Source organism: Erithacus rubecula, assembly GCF_903797595.1.
Source record: "Erithacus rubecula genome assembly, chromosome: 10".
Classification (NCBI taxonomy): domain Eukaryota; kingdom Metazoa; phylum Chordata; class Aves; order Passeriformes; family Muscicapidae; genus Erithacus; species Erithacus rubecula.
In genome coordinates this window covers 2,298,906-2,317,823 of record NC_136662.1, presented here as the reverse complement: position 1 = coordinate 2,317,823, position 18,918 = coordinate 2,298,906, and the positions used below count along the sequence as shown (strand labels likewise).

General features: G+C 51.1%; 1 protein-coding gene across 1 annotated transcript; it reads right to left on the bottom strand.

The window, feature by feature from the left end:
• Window positions 1-2,312: 2,312 nt before the first annotated feature.
• KANK4 (KN motif and ankyrin repeat domains 4) lies at window positions 2,313-18,533 on the bottom strand. Its single transcript, XM_079313979.1, has 11 exons — window positions 18,246-18,533; window positions 15,267-15,327; window positions 12,356-14,212; window positions 11,329-11,440; window positions 9,972-10,187; window positions 9,404-9,491; window positions 8,827-9,046; window positions 7,395-7,537; window positions 4,660-4,860; window positions 3,623-3,771; window positions 2,313-3,528 (listed from the first exon to the last, which is right to left on the bottom strand). Exons 2-10 carry the CDS (start codon window positions 15,280-15,282, stop codon window positions 3,682-3,684), a joined length of 2,943 nt encoding a protein of 980 aa, XP_079170105.1. The 5' UTR covers window positions 15,283-15,327; window positions 18,246-18,533; the 3' UTR covers window positions 2,313-3,528; window positions 3,623-3,681.
• Window positions 18,534-18,918: the final 385 nt, after the last annotated feature.

Genomic DNA, 18,918 nt, shown 5'->3' with positions numbered 1-18,918 from the left:
GCTCTGAGGGCTCTGCACCTTCCCAGCTCTGGTGGGAGTGGAGCAGAGTTTATCCCAATTCCTGCACAGAATGGGAAGTTATATAGTGGTGGCATGAACTCTTTATTCCCAATGTTTAGGATCACAAAACCCCAGAATGGGTTGGGTTGGGACAGACCTTAGAGCTCATCCCCTCCCACCCCTGCCACACCTTCCCCACCCCAGGTTCAGGCTCCAAGCCTGATCCCTAAGGGATTCCTAACAGCTAAAGAGCTCATAAGGAATGTTATATTTTCCAGGGCAGGTGTTCCCAGGTAAGTGTTTATAATCCCATTTTGAGAAAAGCAGGGTAGAGATCCCTGGTTCTGGTTCTGCAGGGTGAGCACTGGACCAGGGCTGGGTTCTGGCACATCCTCCTGGATCCACTGCAGAGACCAGGCAGGGGAAGCTGCCCAGGCCCAGCACAGCTCTCAGTGTTGTGCTCTGGGTGCTTTTTCTGCTGAAATGGCACTAGATGGAGCAGTTGACAAAATATTGCATTTCTGCAGCCTGGAGCCCAGGGCTGGAGGCCCAGCAGAGGAGCTGCCCCAGGGATGCTCTGAGGATGCTCCATCTCAGCCCAGGAAAGGTGAGCTCCCAGACTCTGAGCTGGCTCTTTCCTGGGAACAGGGATGTGCTGCAAAAAGGACACACCTGGGTGCAGTGACAGGGGGTTTCTAGGAAAGGAAACTGGCCTATCTCACTCCTGCTGGTAACTGCCTTCCATCCTGGCAAAAACAGGGCAAATTCTGTCCCCACACTGAGCTGTGGCCCCACAGACCCCAGAGCAGAGCAGCAGTCTCTGTGCCCAACATGCTGCCCCTGCAGAAACAAATCTGCCTTTGCTGCTGAGACTTCTGTTTCTTCTAAGAACATTAAATTCTGCTGAGAATTGCTGCACTGACACTGTCCAAGCTGCTGATGGGGCAGGTTCTGGCTGATAAACATCTCAGGAGATGTTGTTTTCCTTTGGATGGATCCTGGAATGGTTTGGGCTGGAAGGAACCTTAAAAGCTCATCCAGTTCCATCCCCTGCCATGGGCAGGGACACCTCCCACCATCCCAGATTGTTCCAACCTGGCCTTGGACACTTCCAGGGATCCAGGGGCAGCCACAGCTGTGCCAGAGCCTCCCCACCCTGACAGAGAATTTATCCCTGATCTCCATCCCTGCCCTCTGGGAATCCATTCCCTGTGTCCTGTCCCTCCATCCCTGTCCTTTTCCAGCTCTCCCTGCAGGCTCTGAGCTCTCCCTGGATCCTTCTCCTCTCCATCCCCAGCTCTCTCATCCTACCAAAGCTGAACAAAGTGGCTTTGCCTGACCACTGAGGTGCTTCACAGGGTCCCCTCTCCTCTCCTTGCAGCAAAAGAAAGGGACACCCTGGGAATGCCCATAAGGAGAGTGGAAAAATCATGTTCATAGCTGATGGGCTGCTGGATGCTAAGCTTGTAAAGATCATTAGATTAATTCCTTTCCTTGCTGTGACTTAATTGTCTCCATTTGTACTGCACAGTGTGTTTCTCCTTGCCTATATTTAGTTTGATCTTTACAGTGATACTGGAATATATAAATTAAGGCTGGCTCTGGCTCTTTGTGGCACTGAGATCCCACAGATGATTTTTTTTTTTGTGCAGCCTGGTGCTTTGACAGCAGGAATTTTGGGCACTGGGAGATGGCAGGGGCAGCATCAGCCCATCCATGATCCCTCACAGGGTCCATTTGAGCAGAGGAGCTGCTCCAGGGGATCACCCTGCTCCTCCCTGGGGACATAGTTTGAGGGGCAAAGAGGAAACACGAGGCACAGGAGTGAAAATAAACATCCTGGGGATGCAGGGGAAGGCAGCAAACTCTGGGGTCCCTCCCTGCAGAGCTGCAGCACCCCCCCAAAAATAACCTCCCTGTCCCCAAATCCAGGCAGGCACTTCCCAAATTCACCCTGATGCTCAGCAGAAAATCTCCCACATTTATTCTGCTGAAGCAACACCTTTCACCTTCCTCAGGGAAGCAGCAGTAAAATTCCTCTCTGCAAAAGCTGTCAGTGAAAACTGTCCAAAAATAATGTTATGGCTCTTTTTGTTTGCAGCTGGGCCTGGCAGAGATGCCCATGCTGGCTTTGATACACAACTTGAGGGAATTTCTGCAAAAATTACCCCACCTTGCCATATCTGTAGGGGATGGGGAGGTGTCACTGATATGGAGAAAAACCTCAGAACTGGCTGGTTTGGTGCTGTGCAGGTGTGGGAAGTCACCCCAGAAAAGCAACAGCTATGGGGACAGGAACACACACACATGGAAAGGTTTAATTCATTTTATTTATACATAAAGGAGGCATTTTGGGATATAGATAAAAAAAAAGGCAAATTGAAGTTTGAGATAGTGAATGCTGTGGTTTGAAAATGTTAAGAAAGGAAAGAAAATTGAGCAGATGGCAGATTTCCATGGAAAACAGAGGTCAGGGCTGTTCTCCCCTCCCTGCAAGGATGGGGGCTCAAGGCAGCTCAAGAGACATTTTGTCAGGATGTGAACTGACTAATAAACAACCAGAGGGGTCTGGAATTTACTCCTGCTCAAAAAAAAAAAAAAAAAAAGTAATTAGCTAATCAGGGTTTGCTCCACCAAAGCCAAAGGGGTCCTGATGCAGCAAAACAAGGATGCTTGGGAAAGTGGGAGCCCTGGCTCCCTCTCTGTTAGAAACAGAGGGATTTAAGAAAAAAACCCTGATTTGAGGTGGAGCTGGACCCCGTGGGTGCTCCATGGTGGGAAGACCCAATTCCAGCAGCCAAATCAGGGGCTGGCTTTGCAGGAGGAGTTTGGGATTAAAACTGAAAATAAAAAAAATAAAATGGAGCAGAGGCAAAGCAAACTCTGGTCCAAAAGGCATCTGCCAACAAAGCCACTCCACAGAGCTCTTGGCCAACATTGCCACACCCTGGGATGGGAATCTGCTGGGATCTTCCAGTGCTTGGAATGCTCAGCCTGTCAATGGGCTGAGCTTCCCCGTTAGCTCCAACTTAATTAGGGGAAAATAACAGCCATATGGTAATTCCAAATCCAGGCAAAACAATGTCTGTGTGTTTGGGTCTGGCATACTCAAATATTTTCCTAGAGCATTAATTTTTAATTCTTACATCAGACCCGCATAAGTAAACAGAAATAGGATTTTATGCTCTCCAGAATCCACCCAGCTTGTGTTTGTTGTTACTTACACTGAGTAATCGCTGCCTGCCACTACCCACAGAAGAGCTGATAATAAATATTAGGACACAAACTTACAAGTTAAATAAGATACAGCTGAGTAGTCGATTAAAAGGGGACCCATAACCTCAGGTTACACAGGACTAAGTATTGCTGCTCTAATGTGCTTTTCTCATTGGTTTTGGTTGCTCACCTGCCAAATCTGCCCCGGGATGGGAGAGCCTGGAGTGGTTTGAGGCACTGGGAGCAGGGTAGGGGTATGAGGGAGGAGAATCAGCCAGGAGCATCCCTCAGATGATGCAGGGGGTCCCTGCCCTGTGACCCCACCATGGGTGTCAGGAGGAGCTGTGGGCTCCCAGCCCCTGTCCTGTCCTGCTGGCAGTGTCACAGTGAGCTGTGGGCTCCCAGCCCGTGTCCTGCTGTCCTGCTGTCCTGCTGTCCTGCTGTCCTGCTGTGCTGCTGGCAGTGTCACACAGCCAGGGACGGGCTCAGCTCCACGTGGGCGCGCAGGAGATCAGCGATGTCCCCGTGGGCCAGTGACAGGGCTGAGTTCCCTCCCTGCAGGACACAGCAGTGAGACAGCTCCTCCCTGCTCACCCCAAGCCTGCCATCCCCCCAGCTCAGACACCATCCCAAAGCTCCCCTTGGGCCCCAGACCCAGCTCAGCTGTGCCCCTGTGCCCCCCTCAGATTAAATTACAGCTTCATCACAAAATAGTTCCATCATTCCAAGCACTGCCCTGTGGCCCACAGGAGGAATTTCCACCCAGCCCCATCCCCTCAGAGGTTCCTTTCTCAGGGAGGAGTTAATTGCTGATTTCTGCTCTGCTGGTTCCCCATGCCCAGGATTTCATCTGGGTTTTTTAGGGTTACCAATGCTCCATCCCTATGGCTGAGATGCAGCATGCTGTCACAGCCACCCCACCCATGGCACAGCAGCACCAAAAACAGGGGTACCCTCCTAAAAGCAGTGCCCTGGTTAGAAAATGGACTGAAATCACACCCACCCCTTGGGGAAGTTTTAGCTTCCGTATTTTCCATATTCTGTACTGCATTTGTGTGTAACTCTGAACTTCATATAAAGTGTTACAAGTTCTCCCAGCTCAGGCACACAAAACAATCCTTGTCCAGCCCCAGAAACAAGGACATGCTGCAGCTTCAGCCCCAAAAAGTGCAAACAGAGAGAATGAGGAGAGAATCTGGGAGGGTGGGACTGCAGAACCTGGAGCTGGGACTGGACAGTGAACCCCAATGTGGGAATGGACCAGAACTTATAAAAGTGTGAGAACTCAGGGTCCCTCTTGGGTGGAGCCACAGCCAGGCTCTTGCACTGCCCAAGGTGAATCCTTATAATAAATCCCTGCTTAATTCCTTTAACTCTGCCCAGCCTCTGCTGCAGGCAGTGTCCCCCTCATCACCCCAGGGCAGGGATGCTGTGCAGCCTCACCTTGTCAGTCAGGGTGACCTGGCAGCCAGGCTGGGCCAGCAGCAGCCTGACGATGTCAGCATTGCCCTGGCGACAGGCCAGCATCAGGGCTGTGCTCCCCTCCTCGTCCTGCAGGTTGACATCGGCCTGGCAGCACAGCAGGGCTCGCACCATGTCATCCCTGTCGTGCCTCACCCCCAGCATCAGGGCGGTCTGACCTCCCTGCAGGGGGACAGGCACAGCTGAGCACCCCTGAACCTCCTCCCAGTGCCAGGGATAGCATACAGCAACAGCAGCAACAGCCACAGCAACAACAACAACTACAGCAACAGCAACAGCAGCAACAGCAGCAACAACCACAGCAACAACAACTATAGCAACAGCAGCAACAACAGCAACAACAGCAGCAACAGCAACAACAGCAACAGCAACAACAGCAACAACAACTACAGCAGCAACAGCAGCAACAACCACAACAACTACAGCAACAGCAGCAACAGCAGCAACAGCAACAACAACAGCAACAACAGCAACAACAACTACAGCAACAACAGCAGCAACAACAGCAACAACAGCAACAGCAGCAACAACCACAACAACAGCAACAACAGCAACAACCACAGCAACAACAACTACAGCAACAGCAGCAACAGCAGCAACAACAGCAACAACAGCAGCAACAACAGCAACAACAACTACAGCAACAACAACAACTACAGCAACAGCAGCAACAACAGCAACAACCACAACAACAGCAACAACAGCAGCAACAACAACAACAGCAGCAACAGCAGCAACAACAGCAACAGCAACAACAGCAACAACAACTACAGCAGCAACGGCAGCAACAACCACAACAACAACAACTACAGCAACAACAGCAGCAACAGCAACAGCAGCAGCATCAAAAACAGCAACAACAACAACAACAGCAGCAACAACAGCAACAGCAGCAACAACAGCAACAACAGCAGCAACAGCAGCAACAGCAACAAATACAGCAACAACAGCAGCAACAACAGCAACCACAACAGCAACAACAGCAACAACAACAACAACAACAACAGCAACAGCAGCAACAGCATCAACAACAACAGAAACAACAACAGCAACAACAACAGCAACAACAGCAACAACAGCAACAGCAGCAACAGCAGCAACAACAGCAACAGCAACAACTACAATAATAATAATAATTCTTGGAGTCAGTGCGTTAGGGGATCCTCTGAATGCTTCAGAGAGGAATCAGAGTGCAGGGATTGAATTAATCAAAGCCTTTGGATGGATTGAAGTGTATGAAGCCACTCACACATAAAGTAGAAGTTTAAGTAGAGGTTTAAGTGTAAGTTTAAGTTTTAGGATGAGTGAGTCAGTAAGTTTAGTGTGAGCTCTAATGCTTTTAGTGAGTGAAAGGTTTAGATACCAAAGTAGAAGTATGAGTTCTGGTGAAGGTTGAAAAACATATTAATGTTTTCAGTAGAGGCTCCAGGACTGTGGTTGTAGACAGTGCTTAGACACAATAGAGCTAGAGTAAGAATATTGCTGACATTTTTCAGATAGAACAAGATAGGTTGTATGAGTTGCTTATATATAACCTGGTGTGTTAAGAAACTGGAATTCTAACAGGTTAAGGAGTGCTGGTCCAAGCTTGTGTCTTAGCTTGTTGGAAAGATTCTATGGAAGAGTGTGCATTGGGAAGAGTTGGTGCTTTTTGCCATCACCTTTTCTGCTTTTTCTGCCATTGCTTTTTTGTTTTTGTTTGCCATCAACACCCGAAAAGAAGACAGGAGCTGCCACAGCAACTGCCCCACTGGGACCTCAGGGAGCAGCTTCTGCTTCTGCCTGGGACTCTAAACTAAAACTTAGCCTGGACTTTGATGTCTGTGACTGTGCCTTTTGAGACTGATGTGCTTCTGCAATAAACAACCTTTCAGCAACTATTAACTGCTTCACTCATTTAAGATAACCCAACAAAGTTGGTGCCAAGAGCACCAGAGGTCATAACCTCACTATAATATATAATAATAATAATAATAATAATAATAATAATAATAATAATAATAATAGTAAGTGTATAGAATAATTGAATAATTTAGGTCTGCAAAGCTCTCCAAGATCACTGAGCCCAACCATTAACCCAGCAGGAACCCACATCCCATAACCACACAGCACAACGTTGCACATTATTATTGCATGGTACATATATGATAATAATCCCTATTAATATTGCATCCTATTGCATGTTATTATGAAATCACACTGGGGCTTCTCAGCAGGTGCTGTGAGAGGCACCTGTTCACTTGTGGGAGGTCCTTGCAGCACCATGGCCAAACTGCCCCCAAATGTGGGTTCCCCAAATCCTCCTGGTCAGTTTAATTCAGATCTGGACTAACTTTTGCAGCAGTTTGGGAGCAGAGATGGATGAGGGCACTCTCATCCCTGATCCAAAATGTGTGACTCTGGTGGAGCTCTCCAGCAAACCCAGGGCTCCCATGCCCTGGGGTTCACCCCTCGCTGCTCCTCCCTGGTGCCACTGCTGATTTTTACCTCAGAGAAGCTTTTTTTGCAGAATTTCCAGCCTTTTTTGGTTTCTCCATTTCCCCTAGCTGCCACACCCCTTCCCAGGGAGCTGCTGCAGCTCAGCCAAGCTGACTTTTGGAACATTTGGGAAGCAGCACCTCCAACCCCATTCCTGCAGCCTCTGCCACAGAGGGTAAGCACCCCAAATTATGGTCCCTGTGTCTCCTGGCACACACCTGGGCAGCTCTGAGGTTGACATCCCCCTCCTTCAGCAGCCTCATCACCACCTCCATGTCCCGGCGGGTTTGGGGCACTGCCAGGGCCATGAGCATCACAGCTGTGTAGCCAGCACGGTTCTGCAGGTCCAGGCAGCACATCCCTGCAAGGAGGGTCCAGCCATGGCCATCAGAGAGGGAACACAGAGGGAACAGGGAGTCACACAACCTGTGGAATCTCATATTCCCAGAAAAAGGAGTTGTTCCATAATGACACGGGACAGGGATTGATCTGTTTTAAACATCCAGGCATTAAACAGCCCCTGGTGCTACAGTTAATTACAACTGCTGAGGTCAACTCAATTAACTCTGAAGACCACAACAAACAGAAATTAAAGGGGATGATTAATGCCTCGAGCACATGCTGGTTGGAGCTGTGGGCTGTTTGCTTTGGCTGCTGTGGCAAGGCAGCAGCAGAGGGACACCCATCACCCAACGGGCGTGGAAAACATCCTGGCCCCATTTCACTCATTTTTCACTCCAAGAGCCCAAATCCAGCTCCACCACGAGGAATGAGCTGTGTCTGAGGGTGAGGGCTCAGGTCCAGCCTGGCCCTGAGCAGCCAGCTGCCTCAAACCCTTCCCTGCCTGCAGCAACAATCGGGTTATAGATGTGTATGATAATCTGCCATTTCCCAAACATTTCATGGATTGTCTGGCCCATGAGAAAAGGCCAAAGTGCCTCTGTTCTCTCAGAGCACGAGCACATTTTTGCCCTGTACAAGCTCAGCTGAGATTTTTGTTCTTTCATTGCAACACAAGATGAAAGTTCAATAGTTTACCATGGGAGTTTTTCTGCAGTGCTGGGGGGTTTCTTATACTCACAGGGGTCTGTGACCATGATGTGGCTTTGGCTGCTGCAAGGACTGGGGATCCACTCCACCCCACCCTCATGGGGCTCCCCTTTGGATACAGCAACCCAGAGCCATCCCCAAAGTCAGGCTGCAAAGCCCTCAAGATGTCTGAGGGCATTAATGAGTCTTGATGTCTCTGAAAGGCTCAGCTGGGACCCCCCACTACATCCATGGGCCCAGAGCTGAGCTATGGGGGAGGATGCTGGTGCTCATGGACAGACCTCAGCCCCATCCTTGTGTTTTGGATGGACCTTGGGCCCCAAACCCAAAACCCCTTGGTTTTTTTCTCTGGGATGGACCTTGCCTCCTTGTCTGTGTCCTGGATGGGGTCCCTTGCAAGCTGCTGATCCTCAGCCCCACATCTGTCCCACCTCCTTTACTCCTGGCTGAGCTCCCTGGGGGAATCCTGGACCCCTTTCAGTGTTTGCCATGTCCAGCACTGCCCACATCCCTGTTCCCTGTGCATCCATCCCTTTGGGACCACAACCCCTTGGCAAGAGCCACCCCTGCCCCCCAGGGGAGCAATGTGGCCATCCCCACCTGTGTCCAGCAGGAGCTTTGCCACTGGGAAGTTGGAGTGGGACACGCTGTAGTGCAGGGCAGTGTTGCCATTCCTGTCAGGCAGGTTCACCACGGCCTCCAGCAGCTGGGGCTGGATGTCCCCCAGCACCTCCAGGTACTCTGCCACCACCTCTGGGCTGGAACACTTGTGGCTGGACACCTGGAACCACTCCTGGGAGATGGAGCTGAGCACGGGCTGCTGCAAACACCAAGGTGTCACTGTCACTGTCCCTGCAGAGCTGTCACTGTCCCAGCCCCAGCCAGCTCTTGGCTTGTGGGTTTGAGATTGCTGCTACAGCTTCAGGGGGAAAGGAATTTCCTGTGGTAACTTGGATGAGTAACCACACAAAGCCTTCATCTTACTTTTATTTTTTTTTTCCCTCCCTCTCTTCCTTTCTTTTTTGGCTGTTCTAAAACTGACTCAGATGTCACCTCACCCCCCTCTCCTCACAGAGCTGTCCAGGGCACAGCCTGCAATGTGCCATTGGGATAATCTCCATTAAAGTGAACAGAGAGCATGAGCTGTGTCTGAAATGGGATTGGGAAATATCTGTACCAGATGTTTGCTGCTTGTGCTCCTGATTTCTGGGAGGTGTTCACTGAGGAGCTGGCAGGCAGCAAGGAAATCTTCAGAGGGCTTGCATCTAAAAGGAAAAGACTTTTGTAAATCCACCATGGGACAGGACTTGCAGGAGGTATTGAACCAAGTAGCAGAACAGAGGCAGATTAGATTGGAATGTGTTCAACACATGTAAGTGTTTAAATTATTGGACACAAGTTGTCCCATTGACTTGACAAAGATTTTAGGTACAAGGCTAAGCACTTAAGCAAAGGTTTAAGCCCAGAGTCAAAGATTTGTGTGGTCAACTTCATCACAAATATCCTTAAGGTGGGGGGGAAAAAATCTTCCTGAACCTGCAAAGAACTTTACCAAAAAACTTTCTGTGAGAAGAGAGAAATGAGCTAACTCACCAGACATGACTCAGTGTCAAGTGTAAGGCCTGAATCAATCCCCATTAGATTCTGCAGTAACTCAGAAAATATTTATCCCTTTAAACCTTTCCCCTGCCTGCAGAGCTCTGCAGCGAGCAGAAACCAGCCCTGCAGTGAGGTGTCCTGCTTACCTGTGAGCCTGCTGCTCAGAGCAGGGTGCTGCTCCTGCTGATCCCTCCTGCCCATCACCATCACCACCATCATCATCCTCACTCTCCTGCCCCGAGGAGGGCTCTTTGTTTTCCCTTCCAGCCTGCTCAGGCTCTGTGTCCCCAGCTCTGCCCTCGGTCTCGGTGTCGCTGTCGCTGTCCTCGCAGCTCGATTCTTCACTTGATGTTGTCTCGTAGCTATTTGAGGACAGCACATGTTACTCCCTCCTTGCCCAGCCTGACCAAGGCTCACTGGCTCCAATGGGCCTTGGGGGAAAGCCCAGAGTGACAAGCAGCAGGTTAAAAGGTCTGAGGCACAGCTGGAGTCGGGGTTAGTCTTGGTTTGGCTCCTTAAGCAGCAGGAGTGTGACAGAAGCAGTTAATGAGCAGCAGGCAGGGTTACTCCAGGGTTTGGAGGGATGTCCATCACACAGAGCCAGGCTGAGCTGCAGGTGACAGCAGCACGGCCCCGTGGCAAGGAGGGACTGGTGGCATTGGCAGCCTCGAGGAGCAGGAGACAAAAGCTGAGTTTGCACAGGCTGAATCCACCATCCCAGCAGCCCTGACACAGATCTCTCCTCTGGCTGTCTAAAAGCATCAATATTAATAATATCTTCCACAGAACAGTTTCACTCTGATGCACCCCAGAACTTTCCTCAAAGTAATCAAGATCCTCCAGTCCCTACATTGTCCCCATTTGGCAGAAGCAGCTGGACACAACTGGAGTGAGGAAGTGCAGCAGCTGGGCAGTCAGAGGAGCAGGATGTGAGCAGAAAGCAGCAGCCAGACTGTCACACAGCTGTGGGACACACAGCCACAGTGTCCTGCCCTCCTCATGCCAGCACATCACCCCAGCAGGAGATGCTGAACCTGCTTAGCTCACAGACCAAGGAGTGCTGGAGGAATGGGGAGCACAACCTAAGGCCTCCTTCATCCCAAGGTCATTCCTTATTTACCAAAAGGATCTTTCCCAGTCCCTGAACCAACTGCTGGGGGCAGGTTAGTGGCAGCCTCCTGTGCTGGTCTCCTCCAAAACCCACCAAGGCCAGTGGGAATGTTCCCAGGGAATCTTCCCACCTCCCCAGCTGGGTTTTGGATGAAGCCCCAGGAGGAGGGTGTGCAGAGGGGGTCAGTCCCCACTGCTCTGAACACACCTTTCCTTAAGGGGGTTACTCACAGGTTATCAGTGCTGGATTCAAGAAGGGAGAAAAGAGGCTCTATTTCACTGGCCTTTTAATCAGGAGGTTTAGAGGGGAAAAGGAGGAGGAATGACTTCTCCAGTGATACAGAGGGCATTCCACGTTAAAAGGCAGTTTTTATCTTCTGAATGGATGCTTACCCACCATTTACCCCAACAAACTGGAGATTCTTTTTGGTCCCATTGCCTCCTGCATGGAAACCATAACCTTTCTTTTTCATGATGGATTTAAGACTTGTGGTTGGAGAGTTTTCTACCAAAATACAAAATAATAGATTAATTAAGCAGATGTGCCACAATAGCAATAATTATTCCCAACCTCTAGCAACAAGCTACAAATCATAACTGTAAGCACCTTACTTCATATTATGAGAGTCTTTGGATGTCTTACAAAACTACAGATGCAGCTGGCCACAACCTGAACCTGCCCTGCCACCTTTAATACAGGTCTCAAACATGTCCAGGTGACTGGGAATTATGTATTTGTCCTATGAATATAAGTAGATCTTACTTTTGTAATACTGTTTTGGTTTGGTTTTGTTTTTTTTTTTTTCCCAGTAGCAATGTATTGGAAAATTCCTATATAAATCTGCTATAATATTACATGGATGAGTTTTTCCATTGAATAGTTTCTATATATCAAGGAATAAGTCATTTATCTATTTGCAAGTCCCGTCCCTCCCTCCCCCAGTAAACAGGCATTGAATCCCCATCTTCATATAAGCTAAAATAATTTTAGATGAAGGTCTGTGAGTGGGGAGAGGTCTTTTCCCAGCCTGGCTGCTCAGTTAGTTTGACTGATTTGGGTTCTGGAGAACTCCACACAGATTTACCCCAGATAAGCACCAGTCTCATATTCTTGCAAACTGAGATGTCCAATCAGAATAAAAAGAATTTATCTGATAGAACAGCCACCAGTGTGGCAGCTTTTGGAAGCTGATCCTGCATATAAATGAGCCACTGCTTTATGAGCTCCTACATCCTTTTGTTTGCTTTTTTTTGTGTCAGATTTATAACTTGTGATGTGCAGAGATTTGCCTTTCTCATCGTGCTTGTCCAGACTATTCCTGATCTGACTGACAACAACCGTTCCACCACTGCTCCACACCGGAATAAATGGGAAAATATTTGGCCCAGACACACGGAAGCCTATGCCAATATTATTTACCCAACTGTTGATAATGTGTGTTGGAATTCTCCTTATCCACAGGCCCTTGTGAGGAGTAGGCAGAGAGCAGGGAGTTGAGGGAATTGACTAATTGGTTCTGGATGGAGCTGAGCTTGGAGGCTGGCTGCTTGATAGCGCTGGCCAGCTCGGGGTAGCCGTGCTCCAAACACAGCCACTGCTCCTGCAGCAGCTCCTGGATCTTTTTCACGTACTGCCCGATGGGGTCGACAGCCGGGAGATCCTCGTGGCCAGGGGCTCCTTCCCGAGGTTTCTCCTCCCCAAAGCCTGACTCGCTTTCGGCTGCGTGCGGGCCCAGCGGGTTCCGCTGGTTGCGGTTGTCGTCGGGGCGCTCGTGGACCCGCAGCGGGGCGAGGCGCGGAGCAGCAGCCGCGGGATGTCCCCGAGGCAGCGCCTGCTCCCTGTCCCGGGCGCTGCTGCCGGGCAGCGGGATGCTGACGCTGATGGCTTTGTCCTGGCCCTGCCCGAGCCCCGCCGGCTGCGCGGGCTCCGTGTTCACCGCCGCATCCAGGCACGGCCGGGCCCCGCCGCCCCGCCGCTCCGCCTCTCTGCACTTCTCCCGGCACAGCTGCTCCTCCAGCTCGGCTTTGCAGCTGGCCAGCAGCTTAATGCTCTTCTCCTTCTCCTGGATCTCCTGGTCCTGCTGCTCCAGCACTGCCCTGACCTGCTCCAGCTCCTCTTTCTTCCTGGCCAGCTGCTGCTGCAGGTGAGCGATCTGCTGCTTCAGCGCCGTGACCCCAGCGTCAGGAGTCTGGGGATCACCGCTCTCCTCGTCCTCTTCAGCCTGCACATCCTTCTCCTCACCTTCCTTCAGCACGTTCAGGTCCATCTCACTCACACCGAGCCCCGTTCCCGCAGGGTTCCCGTTCTCCTCTGCCAGCTGGAGGGCGGCTGCTTCACCCCCGCCCATCTCGGCGGCATCGCCCTCCTCGCCCCCGCTCTCCATCACCACCTGCAGCTGCTGGTTCAGCCAGGGGGGCTGCGCGGGGCCCAGCCCCGGCACAACCCCGCCGGGCTGCCCCAGGGACCCGGGCTGCCCCAGGGACCCGTCCCGCTCCGGGCGCATCTCCCGCGGCGGGGTCACGGCGCTGCTGTCGGAGCCGCGCCGGGCGATGCTTTCCGAACCGCCCTGGTCTCGGCAGTGCTGCGGGGGGGTCCGGAGGGGCGAGGCTCCGGCCGGGGGGCTCTGGCCGGGGGGCAGCGCATCGGGCAGGCTGGAGGCTCGCAGCAGCTGCGGCCGCGCCCGCAGCGCATCCCGCGGAGATGCGATCTCCGCATCCCGTGGCCATCTCAGCTCCGCATCCCGCGGAGATCCCAGCTCTGCATCCCGTGACCGACTCAGCCCCGCATCCCGCGGAGATCCCGGCCCCGCATCCCGCGGAGATCCCGGCCCCGCATCCCGCGGAGATCCCTGCCCCGCATCCCGCGGCCATCCCTGCCCCGCCTGCCGCCGTGTCTCGGCCAGCAGCGCTTTTCTGCGGTAGCTCGGCTCCTCGCTCGCCGTCTCGGCGGGCAGCAGGGCTCGCAGGGGCTCCTCGCCCAGGGATGCTTTCCGCTGCGGGAAGGAGCAGGTCGAGGTCCAGCTCTTGCTGGGAGCGGCGGTGGGGCAGGCGCGGGAGCCGCTCTCGGGCAGGCTGAAGTTTCGGGGCAGGGTGCTGAATTTGGGCTGCTTGGCTCTGCGGTGGATGTGGACTCTCCTGATGGTGTTGCCTTTCTCGATGTCATCCACGTACTTCAGGAAGTCCAGGTCCAAGTGGAAGCCGTAGGGTGTCTCCAGGGAGTAGGGGAGGCTGCGGGGCTGCTCCCTGTCCCCGTCGGGTTTGAGTGGCTGGCCATCTGCTGAAACAGCCCCCCCAAAAATAGAAGAAATGAGTGAATTTTTTGGGAAAAAAACATTTTAGAGATGTTTTTCCTCTTTTCATCCCAGTTTTGGGCAGGCAAGGGCTGCAGCTCATTATGGTGGAGGCTCGTGGTGAAGCTGTGCAGAGACACAGTGACACACATCAAGCTCTGATCTGGTTTTCCAGAGGTACATCAGGTAATTGTTGCACTGAGGAAGCCAAAAATTTCCTGAAATCATGGCTCTAATTGGCAATTAAGCAAACAGCAGGTTTTGCAGGCAGAGCTACGTGTCTGTGTAGGTACAGAGAGCAGCCTGGTGGATAATAAATCCAGCTCAATTATAGAATGTGGGATCAATCTATGACAGTAACATTAAGGCTTTTGGTTTGGTCTGAACTTTTCAGTGGCATAAGCAGGAAAATCATTGCCTTGCTTCACCTGGTCACAAATTATTCCTTGAAAATGCTGGATCCAGGCAGAGGCAGGGCCAGACAGCTCAGCTCTGCAGCCATGCAGAACACGTGCCTGCCAAGGTGACCGGCTCAGCTCCAGCACAGCTCCTAATTGAGGCAAATCACCACTAAATGTGGTCAGTGTGCTTGCCCACCCAGCCAGCACAGCAAACAGCAGCTCTCCACCACAGCCTCCCACTCCAGCATGGTTTAACACAGCCATCTCCAGCCTGCAAGCATCCACAGCCCCCAAATTCCCAGCTCGAGGGGAAACAGTTAAACTTCTGCACCACGGATTGTTTCCTTCATGCAGCAAGTCTCTAAAAATCACACTGCTCTGCACGTCTGAGCAGCTCAGTGAGGGATCTGTCACAGAGCATGGGAGGACAAAGGTGTGCTGATCTAAAACTGGGACCTGCTTTGCTGTGATTTTTAAGAAATCTGCATAATAATGAACAATGCATTTTTCACCTCTTGGGTCCATATCTACAGAGAACAGGTTATTTACAGCATTTGTGGTCAGGAAATTACTCTAGGACTTGGATGGTTTTTTTTTTCAAGGAATAAATGAAGAAATAAACATCCTATAGGCTCCATACCTTCTGTCTTCTCCATGGTGGGGTCTAACTGGGCTGTCACTTAAGCATCTTCTGACAAGGGCTGAGGATTCACTTCACCCTTGAAAAAAAGAAATGGATACTTTTAATTTAATAAAATAACACTCTCAGCCATGTGAACTTCATCTCTCCTTAAAGCCTTGCAAGTCTTCAAAGGCCACCCCCCTCCCACTTCCCTTCTTCTGCAGCCCAGTGGTGTCCAAGGGCTTTGAAGCTGCTAAAATCAATAGCTCCTTTTCCAGAGGCAACAACTGGTGCTTGACAGACACATCCCAGGGAGCTGATCCTTGTAAAACATCCCCTGCACTACAGAGGGTTTGGCTGCCAGCAAGGACAGACAGACATTTGGGATGCCTTGGGATCAATGGCACAGGGACTCTCCACTGACTGCTGAGAGCTGGAGATATCCAACATGATAAAAGATCCTTGACAACAGGGATATAAACTACACACACAAATAATGGTTGCCTTTTTTTTTTTTTTTAATCCACAACAAGCAAAGATTCAAAATTTATGTTGAATCTTGTTCAAATAACAGCCATTACTTCAGAGCACGTCCCTACTGTTAAAAAAACCTTCACCAAACTGCACTGAACCACAGATAAGCTGCTTTCAGCTCAGGGAACAACTTCAGCTGGAGATCTACCACAGCCAACACTGAGATCTTGACATCATTTCAGGGCTGTGTCACCCTCCAGCTCCTTCCCATCATAAGGACACGGATGGCAAGAGCATGAGAAATTAGGGATGGGACAACCAAGCAAGGTCCTGGTGAAACTTCTCTCCTCCAGACCCTTTATAAAGGCATAGGGAGGAGGCAGGGAAGGGTGAAGGAGGTTGGGGCAGTTGGACATCACAGTAGGAGGAACCCTGGCTTGTGTGAGAAGGACAACAATACTCCAAGTGAGAAGGTCTGGTTTTAATTTCTGCTACAGAGGATGAAGTGGGAGTTTCCTGAACAGTAGGTTGTTTGTTTATGATTGTCCTTACAGTATCTAGTTTGGTTCCTGGCCAGAGACAGTCCCAGAGCTGCTTGGAAGCCCATCCCTGCTCCTCCAGTGCATCCCTGAGCTATGCAGCGCTCCCAGGGCAAAGCCTGAGCTCACAGCCAGCCCATGGACCAAACCCTGCAGTCTGAACTCATTTTCTGCCTGCAGAGCTTTGCCTCAGCAAGGCCTCTAACACTTGACCACAGTTCCAGAGCTCCCCACAAAGGAGCTCCAGCTGACCTTTACCAAAGACCAGCTAAAAATCAAAGTCAAATCCTGCTGTATTGTTACCACATGAGATTGCCACAGTGTCCAAGTCCAGCTTGGACAGGGCTCTGAGCAGCCTGGGATAGTGGAAGGTGTCCTTGCTCATGGAATGAGATCTTCAAGGTCCCTTCCAACCCAAGCCATTCTATTCAACAAATTACTGGCTTTTTGTATTCTGTATTTTTGTATCCTGCATTCTGTATTTTTTGATTCTGTAACAAATACTTTGAAAGATCAAAACCTTTTAAAGAAACAATTGCCAATCCCATGGGCGTGTTTGTGGTCAATGCACAGCCTTGATGGAAAGCCAGGAAGGTCCCAGCCCAAGGGGAATATCCAGGCTCTCCAAAGCCCAGCAGGGTCACACTGATGCCCACCCAGCTCCTGGAAAGCTCCTGATGTGCTCTCCAATCAACCACACTCCTTCTACAGAGGGCAACTCCTCCTGTCTCCTCCTGCCAATGAACAGCACGTGCCAAAACAAACACCAGCCTCTTTCTCAAATGTTGTTTCTTTCCCTTAATTTTCTGACTGCAGCCAATTCCAGCCTGACCAGCTACACTCCACTCTTCTAGGTCATTTATTCAGAAGGGGAGGGGGAAAAGCCAGTGAATAGGATGGTTTTTAATATCTAGATAATTACATCTATTTGGATCATTTATGAGCTGGCCAGGTCCCAGCTCTGCAGCCCAAATTGATAGTAGGACTACTCCCCTTTGACCAATCTATTTCAAAATCTCCTCATAAAAGGATGCTGAGTGTACCCAGCCAGCTTGCTGATGTTCTGCAGTCCCCTCTGGGGCAGCTCAGGCATGGAGAAGATGGCTTAGAGCCAAAAATGTGCCTCTTTGGACCCCACAGCTGCTCTCCCATGCCTGTCCCTGAGAAAAATGAGATTAAAATATGAACTCATCTGCCAGAAGTAGCAGACCCCTACACTCAGGGTCCAGACCATTATTTGAGGCTGGGTAACAGTTTTAGGTGAGTCTCCATCCTGCTAAAACCTGTTAGCTTGACCCTCTATCAGGTTCCATATTTGCTGAGTTTTCTCTGTTAAATAAAACTGAAGAACATTTCTTTTTCTCCCCATGCATCGCTGATTTTTAACTTTGCTACACAGAGAGGCTGTGGGAAGGATTAATCCAGATTGGAATTAGGCTGTTTCTTCTCAAGGCAGGAATAAATACATACAAAAATGGAAACAGAGAAACCAAGTATGTGAGAAGGCAGCAGCACAGAGCAAAGTGGTTTTATTCCCTGGGGCAGCCCGTTTGCAGGGACAATGTACTGTCTTTTTAACCAGCCTGGACTCAAACACTGGCTCTTTACACTCACATTTAACCCCTCTTTCACTCCATCCCACTTGCCAGGCAATGTGAGCAGCTCCCCCATCCACCCCAGCCAGCAGAAACCAGAGCACCACGACACCCCCAAACATTTAAATTACAACTTAACTCAGCCACATCACCACAAACATCCACAAACCCCATCCTCCCAGAGTATCTTGCCAGTCATTTTAACTGGGAAACAGTTAACCCTGAGCCTATAAATAACAAGATAATCCAGCAGCACGTTAGCACAGTCCTGTTAGCTGTAACACAACACGATCTGAGCTCTGCCTGTCTGCTCTCCTGCACTGCAGCAGCGGCTCCAGCACTTTGTGCTGAAAGGAAGAACTGGTTAGCAAAGCATTTTGTGGTGTTACCTGCTCACGCTGGCACCTACAAACCCCCCTGGGGAGCAGCAGCTCTCGCCTCCCTTCACAGCATCTTCTCCCACGGCCAGAGCCGGCAGCGAAGGGTTCGGAATGAGCGCGGCGTGCCTGGACCCCAGCCTGCTCCAGCAGCTACAAACTTGGTCAGCTGAGCTGTGACCTTGCTCAGAAAGCAAATACAAGTTTAAACCAAGGAGCACAAAAGAGGGATTGATTTTCCAAGAGAGCAGCCCGCGGCTCTGGGGTGACCTTTGCGAGGACAGTTCAATCGCGGCGCACAAAACCAGTTACTTTTCCTCGGAATAGTTATCATTCCCAGAAAACAGGAGCACCAAGAGCTGCCTGGGCTGGGTGCCCCCTTATCAGGGCTGATAATTGGAGGCAGAGTCAATAATTAACGGCGGCGTTGCTGCTGTACCAGGTGCCGCAGCCGCAGCGCGCTGCGCTCCGGGCTGGAGCATTAGCGATTCCAGGAGCGCCTCTGCCCAGGAACCGCAGCCGGCAGCCGCCGCTCGCAGCCGGGCGGAGCTGCAGAGGGGCTCCGTGTCCCCAAATCCTCCCCAGGAGCCGCGTGTGCAGCAGGCACAGCCCCTCGCCCTTGTCCCCGGGGGGGACAGTGGCACTCTCCCTATCAAACTCTCCAGTTTGCTCTGGGGTTCACAGA